Below are 18,605 nucleotides of genomic sequence, written 5' to 3'. Positions count from 1 at the left end.
TTGCTCTGTGTGTTTAATCTTTTATTGTTAATCAGGATTGTAGGGGCCCAAGGCTAAGCTACTTAGTCCTGAATTGTAAGACTTGCCCAGGTGGTATTATATGAGCAGTAAACCCCAACCACTTCTCAGATTCAAATCGTTATGGGAAACATTGTGGTGAAGGAGGGAGCCAAAAAACTCTGCCTCCCTTGGCCCTGACCTGACCCTCACAGACACCAACCCACCACCACCAACACTGCTGTCCACTCTGAAGAGTTATTATCACACTGGGACAAGCTTGGTATTTAACCCTGTCAGTAGCTGTCATCCAGTCCATTATTGCCCCATAGCTAGCATAGCAACCCAAGAGACTAGCACATTTACTCTTAACTCAGCTCAACCCACATATGCTCCTAGTCAGTCTCATTTTATATTCCCTCAGTCTCATTTTACATTCCCTCCACGTGACTAAACCATCTCAGGCTACTTTTCCCAACACTTTATAGAGAATACTCAGTAGCAGTATACACATCTAAAAAAATATGTGCAGATGGTTAGGTCTCTTAGGGTAAGTCAGGATTCCAGGGGCTTCCATGGTGAGTGAACAAGTGTGTGGTCCATTTTACCAGGCATGATGTTAATGGCTATCCCTTTATTGTGTTTTCTCTTTCCTTGCTTTCTGGACCCTGCCGCACCTTGTACTTGGATGGGAAAAAGAGATGATGGTGATGATGATGATGTTGATGATGATGATGATGATGATGATGAAGAGGAGGAGGAGGAGGAGGAGAAGGAGGAGGAGGGGGAGGTGGAGAAGGATGATGATGATGATGATGCTTACAGAATATAGGCATGCAGAGGAAGAGGGCAACCCAAGAAATGAATTGCAATACCTTAGGAGGTCTCACTGCCCAAGGAAAGAGGGAGAGAGAGAGAGAGAGAGAGAATATTACATCTCTCAGTAACAGAGAATATACAGCAACAGCATACACTCTCAATCCTAAGCTAACCTAACCTAACCCAGTTCCATCTGGTGAAACAGTCCCACTAATAACCCCTCCACTTACAGAACAAGGACATGTAGAGGAAGAAAGCAGCCTAAGCAATGAGCCAGAATACCTTAGCAGATACCTCAGCTTGCGAGAAAAGATACAGGGCCGCATAGAGTCCAGTGACAAGTTTTTCTCCCTTGAATTCTTCCCTCCCAGGACCAAGGGTGGAGCAGTTAACCTCTTGGCCAGGTGAGCTGAAAGCAGGAAGGTATAGTGTTAAAGTATAAAGAGTGACTTGGTGAATATGTAAGAAACTTGAGGAGGTTATTCTTGGGCTGAGTTTGAATAAGAAGTGTTGTATGAACATGGGTCCATTAATCATTTATTGAAGAGCTACAGTTGCTGATGTCCTTATGGGTGAAAATGATCTCCCACATAATTCACCCATGAAGTCATCAGTAACTTTCATAACTTAAGAAGGTAGTGATGCAGTCTACAGTAAGTCTGTGCTTGTGTCAGTACAGTAATATCCTATTTTATCATACATGTAAGATTGCTTGAAGGGGTTGTTGTAAGGAAATAAAATGTGATACAAGCCAGTAGAGTGAATCGTGATAAACTTTAAGTAAGGTACCGTAATTAACAAAATATTAGTCCATGTCTGCTCTGGTGGGTAGTCCAACTTTACCCTGGAATGTTATATAATGCATGAACCAGACCACATACATACCCGTTACTGACATTTATAACATGGTAAGAACAGATGTTATTCACTGTAACATATAAATACTGTAGTCCATTATGTAGACATGATATCACCAACTTAGACATATTGTAGTCCATTTTGTAGGCATGTTATCACTAAAGCATGACTAATTCTTAACTACAGATCTAGATATTATTATAGTTTGACATTTTATGGTCTGGTTCAGTCCGGCAGGCACTGCAGTTAGTTGATGATGATGACGACATGGTTAGGTTTATAATGTCTTATGGCTAGATGCTGGTAATGATGATGTTATTTATGATATGTAAGAGGATGCTGATGATGATGTTTATAATAGTAGTATTGGAATAATAATGATAATAATGAAGATAATAATGATTTTTCAGGTTTGACCGTATGCGTGAGGGTGACCCACTGTTCTGTGACGTAACATGGCATCCAGCAGGCAACCCAGGTGGAGACACAGAGACATCATCACTCACTATTGCAGGTAAATTACTGAGGGACAAATTTGGCTTACTGTTCTTCTGTGTTTACTTCACACTTAGGACATGTCCATCACCTTTCCCCCTTTTGTTGTTGTGGCCCAAGGCACATAATTATAGCTTGAATTGTGGACTGCAGGCTGAAGTTGACCTTTTCCTGCAATCCACCATCTTTCTTTTAGAGGACAGGGATGGAGTTGAGGGATGTATGTGTAACTGGGCATTGGAGCTGTTTGGTTGTATTGGCGCCACTGCATGACAAGCATGATCTTAGTTATGATGATAACTTAATGAACATTTTAATGGTGATGGGAATTGTAATGTAGATTATTTAATGATCATTTACCTCCCCAGGTGCAGCCTTGAACTACTGTGGTCTGGAGACAATGCTTCACATGACGTGTTGCAACATGACCAAGAGTGAGATCACCCGCCACCTCCAACGTGCAAAACACATTGGTCTTCGAAACATCTTGGCACTTAGAGGAGGTTAGTTACTTTTTTGTGGCATTTTTGTTTTTCTCCCTCCTGTTCATGTTTTTAATCCCTTTACCATAATGATGTCATGTATACTGTATATGATGGTATTCTTAAAAATGAAAGCATGAGTGTGTAGACAAGTACATAACCCAGTTTTTGACAGTCATTTATGGATTCACCATTGGTGCTGAGTAGGAGCCTGTGTGTGTTGGTTCTGTGCACCCTGGATGTAGCAGCTGCAGTGATCACCTGGGAGCCAAACCTCATATTTCCCTGCACCTTGTCATGAGAAGAACCCCTGTCCAACCCTGGTGAGGCATTGTCTACCACAAGGGAGAATTCCTACGTACTGTTGTATAGGGTGACCCCACAGAAGCAATTGCTTGACTGTGGTTGACAGGTTTGCCTAGCCAGATAGATAGGCATTAAGCAACAACAACCAGTGGTTAGAATGCACTAGCTGGAGTGATGGTCTTGTATGGGTTCAGTTCCCATGAGGTGATAGGCTTTTTTAGCCACGTAATACCAACAAGGGAAGTAGGCTGGTCATGTAACCCATAATGTACTGGACTGCAATAGCCTTGCTGTGGGTCCTTGTGCCTCATAAGAGGTAGAATCGAATTGGCTGTCACCACACTGTCATCATTGCAATACTCTCCACGTGTATGGCCCTACAGGCATCCTTAAGCCTTCAGTTATGTTTCAGTTTGCATCATTTGATTTAATGTTTCTAATTATATTGTTACCTTTTCCAGTCAGTGATATCCAATTTTAGCAATGCTTCAGAGTGGCAAAATATGGTAATTAATTTTTCTGAGCAGCAAATGTAAAGGTAAATGAATATGAGTATAAAACTGTGGTGTTGCTGGGAGTAATGAGTGCAGCTTGATCTGTAAATCTTTGCCATCATGTTACCTGAAGTGTCTTTGTTATTATTGCCACAGGCTCATCTGGATATGAACTTGTTGGACTACAGGTTGAAGTTGCCCTTCTCCTGCAGTCCGCCATCCTTGTTTGGGGGATAGGAAGGGAGTTGAAGGACATTTATATAACAAAGCAGTGGAGCAGTTGGGTAATATCAGTGACACATGGAGCTGTTTAGTAATATCAGTGACACATGGAGCTGTTTGGTATTATCAGTGACACCACATGAAATCCTCTCTATCATACACTGCACTCATTCCCACTAAAGGTGTGGTATAACATGTTTACTCAATTATATTGTTTTGGGCAACACAGCCCTATCATCAAGTGTAGTACAGTATTCCTATTTTCTTTACATCACAGTTACTACACCATAAATCCTCTCTTCCAGACCCACCAAATGATAGGGAAGACTAGAGTGACCCTGAGGACAGATTCACATTTACTACAGATCTGGTTAAGCATGTAAGGATAAAATTGGATATTTTTTCACCTCTTTCAGTTTTAACTCTGCTGGCCAGTAACCCCAAACTGAGAGAGGTCTGGTATGTTTTTCTGACCATGAATTGTTCTCTAAGCTGAGAGGGGTTTGGCAAGTTTTTCAACCCACAGATGATTCTTTCTGGTATGAAGTGTCAGGGAAGTGACAGACATACAGGACTCTTAAGTGTGAAGTGTTAGATGACCTTTGGTCCCTGATTTTACCTGTTCACTGCACCACAGATTTTCTCCCCCAGACCCACCAAATGACAGAGAGGACTGGACAGCACCTGTGGATGGCTTCAACTATGCAGTAGATCTGGTTAAACACATAAGGAAGGAGTTTGGCAATTATTTTGTGATTTGTGTAGCTGGATATCCCACTGGGCATCCTGAAGCTACATCATATGAGGATGATCTGCGTCACTTAAAAGAGAAGGTGAACACCATTTTTGTTTTGCTGTTGCTGACTCATGACAATTTTTTTCAGCTTAGGAGATTAGGTACTGAAAAGACAAGGCTCACATAGCTTACTCTTCAATTTGGATAGTATATGATAGCATGTATACATACATTGATACATCCATATTATCATACAGTACTTCTGTCTGTCTATAGATCATCCAGTCATCTGGTCCTTTATGTTTCTGTGTATCTGTGTGTGTTTGAAGATCTTAACACGCTAGCATGTGTAGGTCTTGTCAGGTGCTGGCGACTTTCCATGTGTTGTGATATTAATCTAGTTCCTTACTCAGTCTCCTCTTCCAAGTTCTCCAAACTGAATGATATTAACTGAGTTCTTATTTCAATAGGTTGATGCAGGAGCAGACTTAATCATCACTCAGTTGTTCTTCAAGGCACAAACATTTATCAAATTTGTGAATGACTGCCGAGAATTGGGAATCACCTGCCCCATAATTCCTGGAATTATGCCCATCCAGAGCTATGACTCCCTACGCCACATTGTAAAGCTCTCAAAATTGGATGTTCCCCAAGATATAATAGATGTGGTGACGCCCTTAAAGGATAATGATGAAGCAATAAGGAACTATGGGATTCATCAGTCCTGTACTCTCATCAAGGAGCTATTTGAAGCTGATATGGCACCAGGAATACATATATATACACTTAATAGGTAAGGTTCATTTACCATAATGATTCCAATAAGCCTTTGAGTTGTCACAGTATGTTTTTCTTCTCATGTTTCCCAATCCTCCAGCCTCATATACTAGTGTGGGAACAGGATTAGGATCATTATCAGTAATGATGGTGATGATAGATTATTGTGATGATGATGAGGATGATAAAGTAGGGAGAAAATGATGATGTCAAGCATGCTAGTGTTCATGATGATGGTGTTATTGATGAGGGTAATTATCATGATATTGATGTAATAATACCTACAGGTATCCTTATTTCTGAGAGAAGAGAGAGAGAGAGAAGCATAACAAGAATGATAATTAAATGCTGGAGCTGTAATACCTCCTTCATTATAGAGAGGTATCATCAGCAGGAATCTTTAATAAAAGTGGGTTTGTGAGGATGATGGTAGTGATAAGAGTACTGATGATGATGATGTACCAATAATTGTCTTCATTTCAGAGAGGTGGCAACTACAGGGATCTTAAAACAAGTGGGTCTGTGGTCAGCTGCTCCTCGCCGCCCATTACCTTGGAGGATGGCCGCCAACCACAAGAGAAGTGGTGAAGACGTCAGACCCATATTCTGGGCATCACGACCCAAGGCTTATGTTTACAGGTTGGTTGTACTCTTGTATAATAGGCTGGAGATTATGCTCTTGATGAAAAGGTTAAGTTCTGAAGCACTGTGAACCCTTGGTTGACATTAATAATTGTATCGGGTTGTAAATTTGTACATGAACCCAAATTCTGTTAACAGGGTTAATACATTACTCCCTCAAATAGGTGGTGCATGGCACAAAACTGCATCAGTGATATATATAATAATAGTTCATGAAACCACGTAAGTCATGCACAGTCCCTTTGGTTCACGTAAAGATTATGTTTGCTGATAGTCATCCTGTGAGACTTGGGTTCGAGTTTTGCTTGGGTTGTAATTTAATGAGTTTATCAAGTTTCTTTCTTATCATCAGAAACAGAGATTTTGTTATTTTGTGTACTAGGCTGCTAGATCCAATTTTTTTTTCCTGGATATTAGTCCTTGGATGCTAGTTGTTTTCCCTAGCTGTACAGTACCATATATACATTAACCAGTGAAATATATACGTGGGGTCCTAGTAGTGAAAGGATTACAGATTGGTGAGTTTTTGTCCTGTATTAAAAGGCTTATGAAAAGCTTGTACAGTGCAGTATAAAAAATACATGGAGGTGGTTTGGCCACATGGAGAGGATGGAGAGCAAGAGACTGATGAGGAGAGTGTATGTGAGTGAGGTGTAAGGGGGGAGAGGGAGGGAGAGGCCAAGGAGGAGAATGGAGGGATGGAGTGGAGAGGTACTGTATATAAGAGAGGGGGGTGTGGGCTGGGAGCAGGATAGTGAAATGGCACTGGACAGGGCGACATGGAGGCGATTTATTTGTGGCCACCCCTTCTGGGATTAAGGCATCTGGCAATAGATAGATAGGTAGATTACATACTGTTTTTATTCTGCTGTGCAGAGTGAATGGAAGTCTGGCCCATTTTGCAAAGCACTGTTGATATAGGTTATTTGTTCTAACCTTACAAAGATTTTTGTAACCATTTTCTGCTCAGATGATGGCCAAGTGTAATCAGATTGGAAGGTACTAGTAACCAAGGACACTCATTCTTGCCAAAGGTCTTCGAATTTCATGCAACTAAAGTTTAGTATTCAAGTTCTGAGAGTGGCTGAGATCTGTCAGGTGAAAAATCATATTTGGCATATCCAATTTCATGCATACAAGACTTACAGGTAGTATTCAAGTTGTGGAATAAAATTGTCCAGTGATTGGGAAGTTCATTTATTAGTGAGTAATAGAGTTATGATGATGATGATGATGTCAAAATAATAATAATAGTAATAATAATAACAGTAATAATAATAATAATAATGATGATGATGATGATGATGATGATAATAATAATAATAATAACAGTAATAATAATAATAATAATAATGATGATGATAACAGTAACACCAGTAATAATAATAATTCTCTGGCCTTATTGCAGAACCCAACACTGGGATGAATTCCCTAATGGACGTTGGGGCACATCAGAATCTCCTGCGTTTGGTGAACTTAAGGACTACTATTTATTTTATCTGACAGTAAGTTTGGATCAGTGTTGTTAATTTGTATAGGGCCTACTAACAGTAGTGTAAGGAGCTGAACGTAGTGTGAGGGACACAAAACGTATTAGTAATGCTTAGATCAATGTGAAAATGATTGTGAAATATTTAGTTTTTCATTATCATCATCGTTATCCAGACCTCTTTTCCCACCTTAGTATGATGTGAGGTAGGAGCCAGAGAGCAAAGAAATTATCTTCTACAAGAATTTGCTGAAATCTGTCCAGTGAAATGTGCCACACTCTCATTCACTCACCGTTCAGGCCTCAGGAATCCCGACTCAACTTTACGGGCTTAAATATTCATACTTGTACACTTCATACCACTAATGACTATCACATTTGATTCATCCAGAATCATGTTTAATTTTATCAATGCTTTACTGATATATTCCATGTCCCATACACTAAATTGAAATTCCTACACTTCTTTTGGGAGGCCCTGAAAAAAAAAAAAAAAAAAAAGTGATTCATGATACTGACTTGTGAAACTAATTTGATTTTTTTTTTTTTTTCCAGTTTATTGTGAGTTAGTATAACAGAAAAGTCAGAAAATTACTTATTAATGAAGGATATAGAGGGAAGATTCAAAGTCCCATTATTCTAAGTTTTGTGGCATGTGTCCAGGCTGCCAGAAAAAATGATGATGATGATGATGATGACAACTGATACTTGCATCTCCTAGTTACATGTTTCCTTTTTTATATTGATGCTTTTGATGATGATGATTGACGACTTGGTACCAGTGGCTTTTCATTCATGTAAGCTTTGCTTATTTCATTTCCAGATTGCGTTAACTTTTAATAATTATTATACTAGCAATTATGATAATGATAACGTTTATGATGATGATGGTGCATGCTGCTCTTGGGTGACTGCCCTTTCCTTTCTTCCTTCCTTTCCTTCCTTCCTTCCTCTTTAGTCTCTTTCCTTCATTCTTTCCTCTTCCTTCTGCCTACAGGTGACTCTGCACTCCCTTTTCTTTCTTTCTTTCCTTCACTCTTTCTTCCTCCTTTTGCCTATGGGTTGCTCTACACTGAGTGACAAGCCAAATAGTTTCTTGTACACCAGGAAACCATTTACTGTACTGGGTGGTTACCATATAACCAGATTATGGCACCTGGTGGTGTAATGGGTAATTGAGGCACTCCAGTCAGATTGAGCTGGTGCAGGTTTATATCCAAGGGGTGGTTGGGGTTTATTGCTCACATAATGCCAATCAGGGTTGAGTGAGGCTGGTCACTCTCATCTTAAAAGTCAGGACCAACTTGCCTAGCCCTGGGCTCCAAAACATCTCATAGCTTAGCTCAGGATTAGATGATGATGGTGGATATGTATCCATCCATCCAACATCCAATCCTACATTGCCCCATGAGGAGCATAGGAGCCCGGGGCTAGGCAGTTGGTCCCGACATTTAAGATGAGAGTGATGTGGATATATATATATATATATATATACACCGGTATATATATATTTTTAATTTCTGGCAGTGGCTTAACCAAGTCTCTGTGGTTAAGGGGGCCAAGATGAGGCCAAGCACGATTTTGGGAGGCCCAGTGCTACACGTTGTCCACACATTATATAATTAAATTTTTTAAATGGGGGGACCAGTGAGAGGGCCAAGGGTCTGACTGGGGGGACCCTGGGCCACCTGGGGCTCCCTGTGCTCTCTTGTAACCATACCATTGATTTCTCTATTCCAAAGAGTTACAGTAATGGTGGGATCAATAATGATAATAATGTATCTATATATCTATTGTCAAACACCTTGATCTCACAAGGGGTGGCCACAAACATATCACCTCCATGTTGCCCTGTCCCCTGCCATTTCACTGCCCTCCCCTAGCTCACACCCCCTTCTCTCAAATACCTCTCTATTCCGTACCTCCATCTCATCCTCGGCCTCCCCCTCCCTCTCCCCCTCCTCCATGTCACTCACATACACTCTCCTTGTTAGTGTCTCGCTCTCCACTCTCTGTACGGGGTAAAACCACCTCAGTGTATTTCTCTTAATGCTTTCTGTCACGTCTACATTCACACCGCAACACTCCTTCACTTCCTCATTTGTCAGTCTGTCTCTCCATGTAACTCCACATGCCCCACTCAAATAACTCATTTCCATTGCTCTCACTCTTGACTTGTGTCCTTCCAACAAGGTCCAAGCTTCACTTTCTTACATTAGAGTTGGTATCACAGTACTGTCGTACAATTACTTTTTTACTCCCATGCTCACTTCCCTATTCCTTATCACTGCTTTCAAAGAACCAGCAACCTTTCTTCCTTGTTATACCCTCTCATGCACTTCATCCTCCAAACTTCCATCCATACTCAACACGCTACTCAAGTACTTAAATGCACTCACATTTTCCATTTGCTCATCATCCAGCCTCACTGTACATTCAGTGACTTTATTTCTCTTGAAGACCATAACTTTACTCTTCCCTACATAATGATAATAATAGTAATAATTGTTACAGAGTAAGGGTACAAAGGAGCAGTTACTGGCCATGTGGGGTGAGAACCTTGAGAGTGAACAAGATGTGTGGGATGTCTTCCATGCATATATTACTGGAACACAAAATAAGTCTGGAAAGAAAGTTACACAGGTTAGTAAAAAAATACGCAAGCACACATACACTCATACATACATATACAAAACAAGAAAATATACCATAGGCATGTTCTCTGTTGGTGCTGGAGAGAGATACCTTCATGTGGTGGCACTGATATAGCTGAGCAGCTTTACTGCCAGTCATACAAACTTACATCAGCTTCCTCCCTGTCCCCCCAAAGAAGGATTCTGGTATGTTTTAGAAGGGCAGCTTCAGCCTGCACTTTGCTTGGTTTACCTTTCAGATGAATCTGGGGCTAGAACTGCCACTGCCACTGCTACTATACTGTATATGTTCTCTTTACTGAGAAGGATGAATGGAGTTTATATTTGAGAATTTTATTAGTACAGTATTTTGGGTTGGAGTGAAGGCTGATAGGAGTGAGATATAAAGTTAATGAAGAGGAAAAAAGTGAAAGAAAGGGAGATAGAGAGGAGGAAAACCACAGATTAGGTGAAGGAATGGAAGGTCTCCTCTGCATGCAGGCTGCCAGGACAGGGAATTAAGTAAGGAAATGGCTCAAATTTGCTGCCATCTGGTGGTAGAGCCTATGTTTAAAAATATGCTAAGCAATATCAGCTGGTATGAGCAAGACTAGTATAATAAAGTGTCAGATTAATGAAGGTTTTGATACCATGTTTTTTTGTATGCAGTAATATTAAATCTTTGAAATATTACTTCAGGTACCATGGAATGATGATGCATTGAGTGCAGAGACAGGACTGCTGACTGAGAAGCTGGCAGACTTCAACAAGCGTGGTGTTCTTACTATCAACTCACAGGTATGGTTCAGTAAGGTTAAGATGGTGTTAATACAGTAAAACAGGACATAATACAGTACAAGAAGCGATGCCGGGCACAGCAGACCTGTTCCCAGCAATCATTTTAGTGCTGACTTATAAACACAACAGGATATCTTCTCAAAGATGTCGCATATCAAATTTGGAGTAAATCGGGTGAAAATTGGCAATTTTATGCCCATCCATTCGTCCATCATCCAATCTTACATTGCCCCATGAGGAGTGTAGAAGCCCGGGGCTAGGCAGTTGGTCCTGACATTTAAGATGAGAGTGACCAGCCTCACTCATCCCTGAGTGGCATTACATGAGCAGTAAACCCCAATCACCCCTTGAATATAAACCTTCACCGGTTCAATCCGACTGGAGCACAATAATTACCCACTAAACCACCAGGCGCCAAAATTTGGTTATATGGTTACCACCCAGCATAGTTTCCTGGGGTACAGGAAACCATTTGGCTTGTCACTCAGTGTAGAGTCACCCACAGGCAGAAGGGAGAGGAAAGAATGAAGGAATGAAAGGCAGAAGAGGGAGTGTAAAGTCACCCGTAGGCAGAAGGAAGAGAAAAGAATGAAGGAAAAATAGACAGAAGATGGAAGGAAAGAAGGACGGAGGAGAGGACAGGGCAGACACCCGAGAGCAGCACTACATTGAGTGAGTGGATGGTGGGCGCCCCCATCTGAAATTTTAGGCACAAACCACATGACGCTGACCTCCCTACCACTAACTGGGGGGGTTACCCCCCCTGATATAATGAGGCATGTTAGAGGATGCAGATTTGAAAGATGTACCTCCAAGTTTTGGTTTCATGTCAGTATGAGGAATTTGAAAGGAGTTCTATCTATCTATCTATTGCCAGACGCCTCAGTCCCATTTGGGGTGGCCACAAACAAATCGCCTCCAAGACGCCCTGTCCCCCGCCATTTCACTGCCCTGCTTCCAACTCACACCCCCCTCTGTCATATACTTCTCCACCCCATCCCTCCATCTCATCCTCGGCCTCCCCCTCCCTCTTCCCCCCTCCACCTCACTCACATACACTCTCTTCGTCAGTCTTTCACCCTCCATCCTCTCCACATGGCCAAACCACCTCAGTGTGTTTCTCATAACGCTTCCTATCACATCCACATCAACACCACAACGCTCCTTTATATCCTCATTCATCAGCCTGTCTCTCCACGTGACTCCACAGGCACCTCTTAAATAACTCATTTCCACTGCTCTCACTCTTGACTTGTGTCCTTCCAACAATGTCCAAGCTTCACTTCCGTACGTTAGAGTTGGTATCACAATACTGTCATGTAGTAACTTTTTCACTTCCATGCTCACTTCCCTGTTTCTTATCACTGCTTTCAAAGAACCAGCAACCTTTCTTCCCTGCTGTACCCTTTCAAGCACTTCACCCTCCAAACCTCCATCCTTACTCATCACATTACCCAAGTACTTAAACGTACTCACATTTTCCAATTCCTCACCATCCAACCTCGCTGTACATTCACTAACTTCACCTCTCTCAAAGACCATCACTTTACTCTTCCCTACATTCACCTTTAGGTTCCGTTTCTTACACACACTCTCAAACTCATCCACCAAGCCTTGCAGCTCTACAGCACTACATTTTGCATTTGGGGGCCTACAGCCTGGGTCTTGGCCCAGTTTGGCCCAAAATTTAATCAGGTGATCAGAAGGTCATATCCCATCATGCCTGTAATTTTGGTCAAAACCACACTGGTAGGTTTCATGTAAAGCTGTTGACAGACAAACAAACAAACAAAGAAACAAACAGACAGACAAACCAAATGAAAACAATACCCGAGGGGCGGGGACGGTTAACAGAGTTCAATGTTGTTGTTAATGATGATGATGATGATGATTTCGAGCCCAGCGTGGACAGTGCCAGCAGTGAGAACCCAGTGGTGGGGTTGGGCATGCCAGGGTGGTATGTGTACAAGAAGTCATATCTTGAATTTTTTAACCAGTCATAGGAATCTGAGTGTTGACAACAGTGGTTACCACCAATCTAATTATGGTTACATCTTTTCATTCAGTATTCTGTTCCAGTCAATACAAGGTGATATTATTAAGCTAAGTAAGTGTTGCAGGAGCCTGAGAATGTTAAGAAGATTACCAGTATGATGTTGAAATAGTGCCAAGGTGATAATGATGATGATGCTATAGCTGTACCTCCTCTTACACAGAGCTAAAGTGTTAACCTGGTGGACTGCACATGCAGAATCCACATAAGCAGGCTCTTTCAACCCATTGTAATAAAGCTAATGTATTAATCAGATCCCTACCCAGGCCCAACTTGCCTACTAAAAACCATCTGACCCCAACTAGAGTACAGATATGTTTCCTAAGGGTTTAACTTATTATATGGCAGTAAAACAGACATGAGATATTGATATTAAAAAGGCTTAAAGGAAAAAATAAGAGAAAAATCTCAACATGATGGACTCCAACTTGCCAGCTAAAAACCCTCTGTGACCCAAAGTCCTTTATAAGGTTCTAGGTACTTGCCTCAGACCCCCCACAATCTTGACAGAGTCTCTCTCATTCATGACAAAACCCACAAATTCTTAACAAAAGTCAAAATGACAGCCAAGATACCAGCCTACTGCAGACAACATTGATTTTTTTTTTTTTTTTTTTTTTTTTTTTTTTTAAACCTTGCTGGATTTTGGTAACACTTATGGGTACTGCTTAAGCAGAATCTCTGCAGATATGAGCTGTGGAAGTGTAGGGGCTACTGTATGTATATTTACTGTATATCTTATCTGTGGCCAGTTTCCTTTGGGTGGCTACAAACTAACTGCCTCCCCAATAAGCTTCCCTCCAACTCACCACTTTCATTCATATACCTCTCCACTTCATCCGTCCAACTCATCTTCAGTCTCCCCCTCTACCACAGTCACATACACTCTCCAAGTCAATCTGTCACTTGCCATTCTCTCCACATGGCCAGACCATGTCACCCTATCCTGTACCATCAGGTTTCCTCCCTCCAACTCACACCACCCTCATTTTCCAGCCCAATGTGAATGGTGCCAGCAGTGAGGACCCAGTGGTGGGGTGGGGCATGCCAGGAGGATATGTGTACCAGAAGGCGTACCTTGAGTTCTTCACCTGTAAGGAAAACGTTGATGCGCTACTCAACATCCTCCCTCTCTTCCCTCGCATCAACTATCACATCATTAATCGCACAGTGAGTTCAGAGTACAACACTGTATGGTAAATCACTCTGTTTTAATGTTCTTTTTTGCTACTAAGCCCATGGTAAGTTTCACAAAAATAAGTTACAGTATTAAAGTTATAAATTTTCATTTATATATAAAAACTGTGATGCACTACTTAGCATGCAACGTCTCTTACCTCACATCAACCCTCATATCATTAATCATATGTTGAGTTCAGAGCATACGATTACAGGATTCTTTTGATGATCTTGGCATAGACTTTGCAGTTCAGTCCATGAGGACCAGCTGTCCTCTTATTTGCACTAATGTCATCTTCAGTGTACTGTTTGTAGTTTCACCCCAAAAGATTACCTCATTATTGGCCTACAGGTCTTTTATCTGCATTTCCTGTGCACCACATTGGTGGTAATACCCATTGTCTATACTCAGTATACGTTTGGACTGTCTCATTCAGGACTGGTGTAATGGTAATAGCTGGGGTGTTTTTATGATGTCAGTGAGTCCTTAAAAAAGGGGTGGAAGTTCTTAAAAAAATAAAAAATAAAAAAATAAAAAAAAAAATAAAAAGTTGCCTGGTGATTTAGCAATGAAAATGCCTCATTTGGAGGGATGGTGTTACATAGGCTTGACCCTCAAAAGTTGACTAGAGGTTTTTTAGTCAAGTAAAATCACCAGGGGAAGTGGCTGGTCATCTATCCTCACATGAAGTGGAGTGTGGGCCAGCACTGAATTGGTATGCATATATTACAATATCTTACATTCACATGCTTGCACAAGTTTTGCTCTAGAAATACTGGACTGAAATCCTGTTTATACAATACCAAACTTTCAGTCATCCGACTTGGTTATTTGAAAATGAATCCAGTTTAATGAGAGTTTAATGATGTGTTACTGTAGTGGGAAATTTGGTTAGGATTATTATTGTGATGATAATTGTGGTGGTGGTGTAGAGTTAGGAGGCTGATGACTGATGATGATGATGTTTATTTTACAGGGTTCAGCAGATTTCAGTAACTGCCACAAACACCGTCCAAATGCAGTAACGTGGGGTGCATTCCCTGGCACTGAGATAATCCAGCCCACTATTGTTGATCCACTCAGCTTCAAGGCTTGGAAGGTATGGCAAAAGTTTATTGAATTTAAACCTGAGGGGATATCACTTTATTGTCTATCACTCTCATGTTAAATGTCGGGACCAACTGCCTAGCCCCACGCTCCTACGCTCCTCATGGGGCAATGTAGGATTGGATGATGGATGGATGTATATCTGTCTATTGATCTGTAGCAAGATGCTTTAATCCCATAAGGGGTGGCTGCAGTTTAATCACCATCATGTCACCTGCCATCAGGCTGCCCTCTTTCCAACTCACACACCACCTGTCCACCCCATCCATTTGTTTCATCCTTGATTTCTCCCTCCCCCCCTCCACCTCACTTACTTCTGCTGTCTTAGTCAATCTCTTATTCTCTGTTCTCCCCACAAGGCCAAACCATCCCAAGGTATTTCTCCTAATCCTTTGCAGCACTAAGGGAATGCATGTGAACTGAGGATGGTGTGAATTGAAGGGAGGGCAACCTGATGGTGGAGGACAGAGTATTAGGGAGGCAATTTGTTTGTAGTTACTCGCTCCATGATTAAAGCATCTGGCTATAGAGAAATAGACAGATGTGAGAGAAGTTTAATGCTTTATGGTAGTGAAACTTAGGCACTAAAGGGAGATGATGATGATGGGGAGGATGAGGGTAGGTTTGAGAGTAGGAAGGTTAGGGTAGGAAGTACAGAGATTAGGATGATTAGATGAATGAGTAGTGTTTCTCTGAATGACAGATCTGCAAGTGACAGAACTGTGGATGAGAAGTTGAGAAATGGGCTCTGAGCTGAGGGCACTGGTGATGTGATGCATAACTGGAGATTATGGTGATTTTTACATGTAAAGAGAATGAGGGATAAAAATTGGATTAAAATATACTAATTGAATATGGAGGGTAGAGCACCAAAACCAAAACCTAAGAAGACCTGGAACGATGTCCTATATAATGACCACAGGGTTGTAGGATTAACTAAGCTGTTGCCAGAGTTTGTGCATCATGGAGTGCTGCCACCATGTGAACAAGGATGACACATGCAAGCATGTACAAAGCCATGTTTGGTTATAAGAGAATTGGAGTTGCACCAAAACTGTTTGTGCCCTCCCAGTAAATGATTTTGCCAAAATTGGGGTATAAATACTTCCATCAAACAATTCTCAGCATTTTTATTCAAGATGCATTGGTTGTTATTGTTATTATTATTTTTTATATGTCTGAACATGTAGTACAGTACTGTATTTTGTTAGTATTTGCTCTAATGTTCCTTTAATTTCCAGGATGAAGCCTTTGGCCTGTGGATGGCTCAGTGGGGCAAATTGTACACTGAGAACAGTCGTTCCCGAGAGATCATCCAGCACATCACAAATAACTACTACCTTGTTAACTTAGTGGACAATGACTACCCTAAGGAATCATGTCTGTGGGATGTCCTTGAGGCAATGTTTACTTGGAGGAAACTAAAGGAAGAGAAAATGGAAAGTCAGGATTCATCAAACAATGTATATTAGTCTGTTTAGCTTGAGGGTGTGATTTTTATTCCATTCTTCCTGCTACCAGACAATTTTATTACACATCAGAAGGACCTCTAGTAGTAATTGGGTAAATAAAGGATCTAACCCCTCCACTTCAAACTGTCTCTCTGATTAAAATCATCTGAAAAAAAAAAATAATATATATATATATATATATATATATATATATATATACAAAATGTCACTCAGTACTGCTGTTTTGTTAACCTGGCAGATAATGACTATCCTGAGAAGTCAAGTTGTGGCACTTGAGGCAGTATTTATGTGGAGAAAGATGAAAGTCGAGAATATGAAGAGTCTAGATTCAGCTGCTATACTCTTTTCACTTTCACTTGACCTGAAATTGACATCTCTTCATCTTGAAAGCTGAATTATAACAATGGATTAACACAAGAACATAATGCTAGTCATGAGGAAGTGCTGTGTAAAGGATGTAGAGCTGTATTATCTTATGCTGTGACTGAACTACGTGAAAGATGCTGCAGAAGGATGAACATCTGGGCCAGGTTAAGGTGAATTTACAGTAATTTTTATTGTTACTACCACATAAGAAATTGTTTAGCCCTGGGAACATGATTTTTATTGTACTTTGCTATTTTTAGAGACCCATATTTAGCTCAGGACAGACTTTCAAACTGAAGAGGGTAAGATATAGTCTTCATTAACACTTTCACTTCTTATCTCTTGAATGTGAGTGAACTTACTGCTTTATTCCTGCTATTTTTTATTCTCTTTAGGACAGACCTCTAGTAGTGAAGGGGTACATGAAGGCTGTGTCTGACCCCCTCCAGCTTGACAGGTCAGTCCTAAGCTGAGTAAAGTCATCCAGAAGTAACAAGAAAAAAACAAGGGACATCATACTAAAGAGGTTAAGGCATGGGATGATGATGATGATGATGGATTCTTGTAGCCCCTGCACTGCCAATGGCCTCTCCTAGGGCTGGATGAATGGCCTAGCAGTAACAGTAATATAAAATGATGATGGTACTTAAGGGCTTCCAACACTTTTGCTTTAACCTCCTTGAGTTGGATGTCTTTTGCAGCTTCTTGCTACCATTAGACAGTTTTTACTCATTTAAGGTAGATCTAGTAGTGAAGGGGTTAATGAAGACCTTAAAATCCCCCCCAGCTCAAAAAAGTCTCTCCAGGCCCAAATAAAATTATCTGGAGACAGTAAAAATAAAATGAAAAATAGTTACTGGATTGAAAACCAAAAAAGACTTGGGGAACAAGTTTAACACAGATTTCTTTCTATTGAAATAAAATTCTCTGTTGGTAGTAAGAATATGATATAAAAAATGTCTTAGCAGTAAAAACATTAAGGAATAAGGTACTTACTATGTTCTTAACTATGGTTGGAGGTAAAATAATGTTTTTAGATATGGCTGCAGATTAAATATTGAAAATATTTTCTAACAGTTTGTATGCTTAATAGCGACTGAAAGTGTCATTCCGTCTTAATATCACATTCTATTTATGCTCTGCGGACAGTGGCGGAGTTTCTTACCCAACAGTGACATCATGTCTTAGCAAGCTCTGACATCACTGGCAATCAGCACATGGGACCTTGTAAACATTTTTAATCTGAGCACCTGTCATGCCATTTTTATTTTTTGTTTTATAGCTACCTGAACATAGAAGAAAATGGGCCTTTGACCATGACATCATGGTGGATCTGAAACATGTGCCCTGTTGTTTTTGACCAATATGATATTGACTTTATCGGATACGATTATGTGAAGCTACAGAATGTGATGAATGTTTTTGGCGTATCTGATAGAGCCAGGATTCCGGGGGCGTGTCCCATTGGATTGGGCAAATTTGGGTTGTCTGGACATTGCTACTTCTCACCCTGCCCAAGGGTGGGAAAGGAGGTCCAGATGATGATGATGATGATGAATATATATCTATATCTATACCTATCTATCTATCTATCAATCTATCTATCTATCTATATATATATATATATATATATATATGTATATATATATATATAAAATCATTTTTCTTAAAGGATAGGG

General features: G+C 40.7%; 1 protein-coding gene across 1 annotated transcript; it reads left to right on the top strand.

The window, feature by feature from the left end:
* Window positions 1–1,059: 1,059 nt before the first annotated feature.
* Window positions 1,060–16,628, top strand: LOC145395317 (methylenetetrahydrofolate reductase (NADPH); the record flags this gene model as incomplete). The annotated part of the gene is made up of 12 exons (XM_080268995.1): window positions 1,060–1,220; window positions 2,085–2,188; window positions 2,538–2,672; window positions 4,325–4,506; window positions 4,880–5,202; window positions 5,670–5,825; window positions 7,237–7,333; window positions 9,832–9,960; window positions 10,650–10,748; window positions 13,798–13,971; window positions 14,958–15,080; window positions 16,330–16,628. Coding segments are annotated over 12 exons (1,914 nt in total), but the record flags the coding sequence as incomplete, so codon positions are not given.
* Window positions 16,629–18,605: the final 1,977 nt, after the last annotated feature.

This window comes from Coenobita brevimanus, chromosome 30, assembly GCF_032717465.1.
Source record: "Coenobita brevimanus isolate Jiangsu-jjx chromosome 30, ASM3271746v2, whole genome shotgun sequence".
NCBI classification, from domain to species: Eukaryota; Metazoa; Arthropoda; class Malacostraca; order Decapoda; family Coenobitidae; genus Coenobita; species Coenobita brevimanus.
Note: the sequence above shows the minus strand (reverse complement) of the source record. Positions and strands in the feature narration are given on the sequence as shown.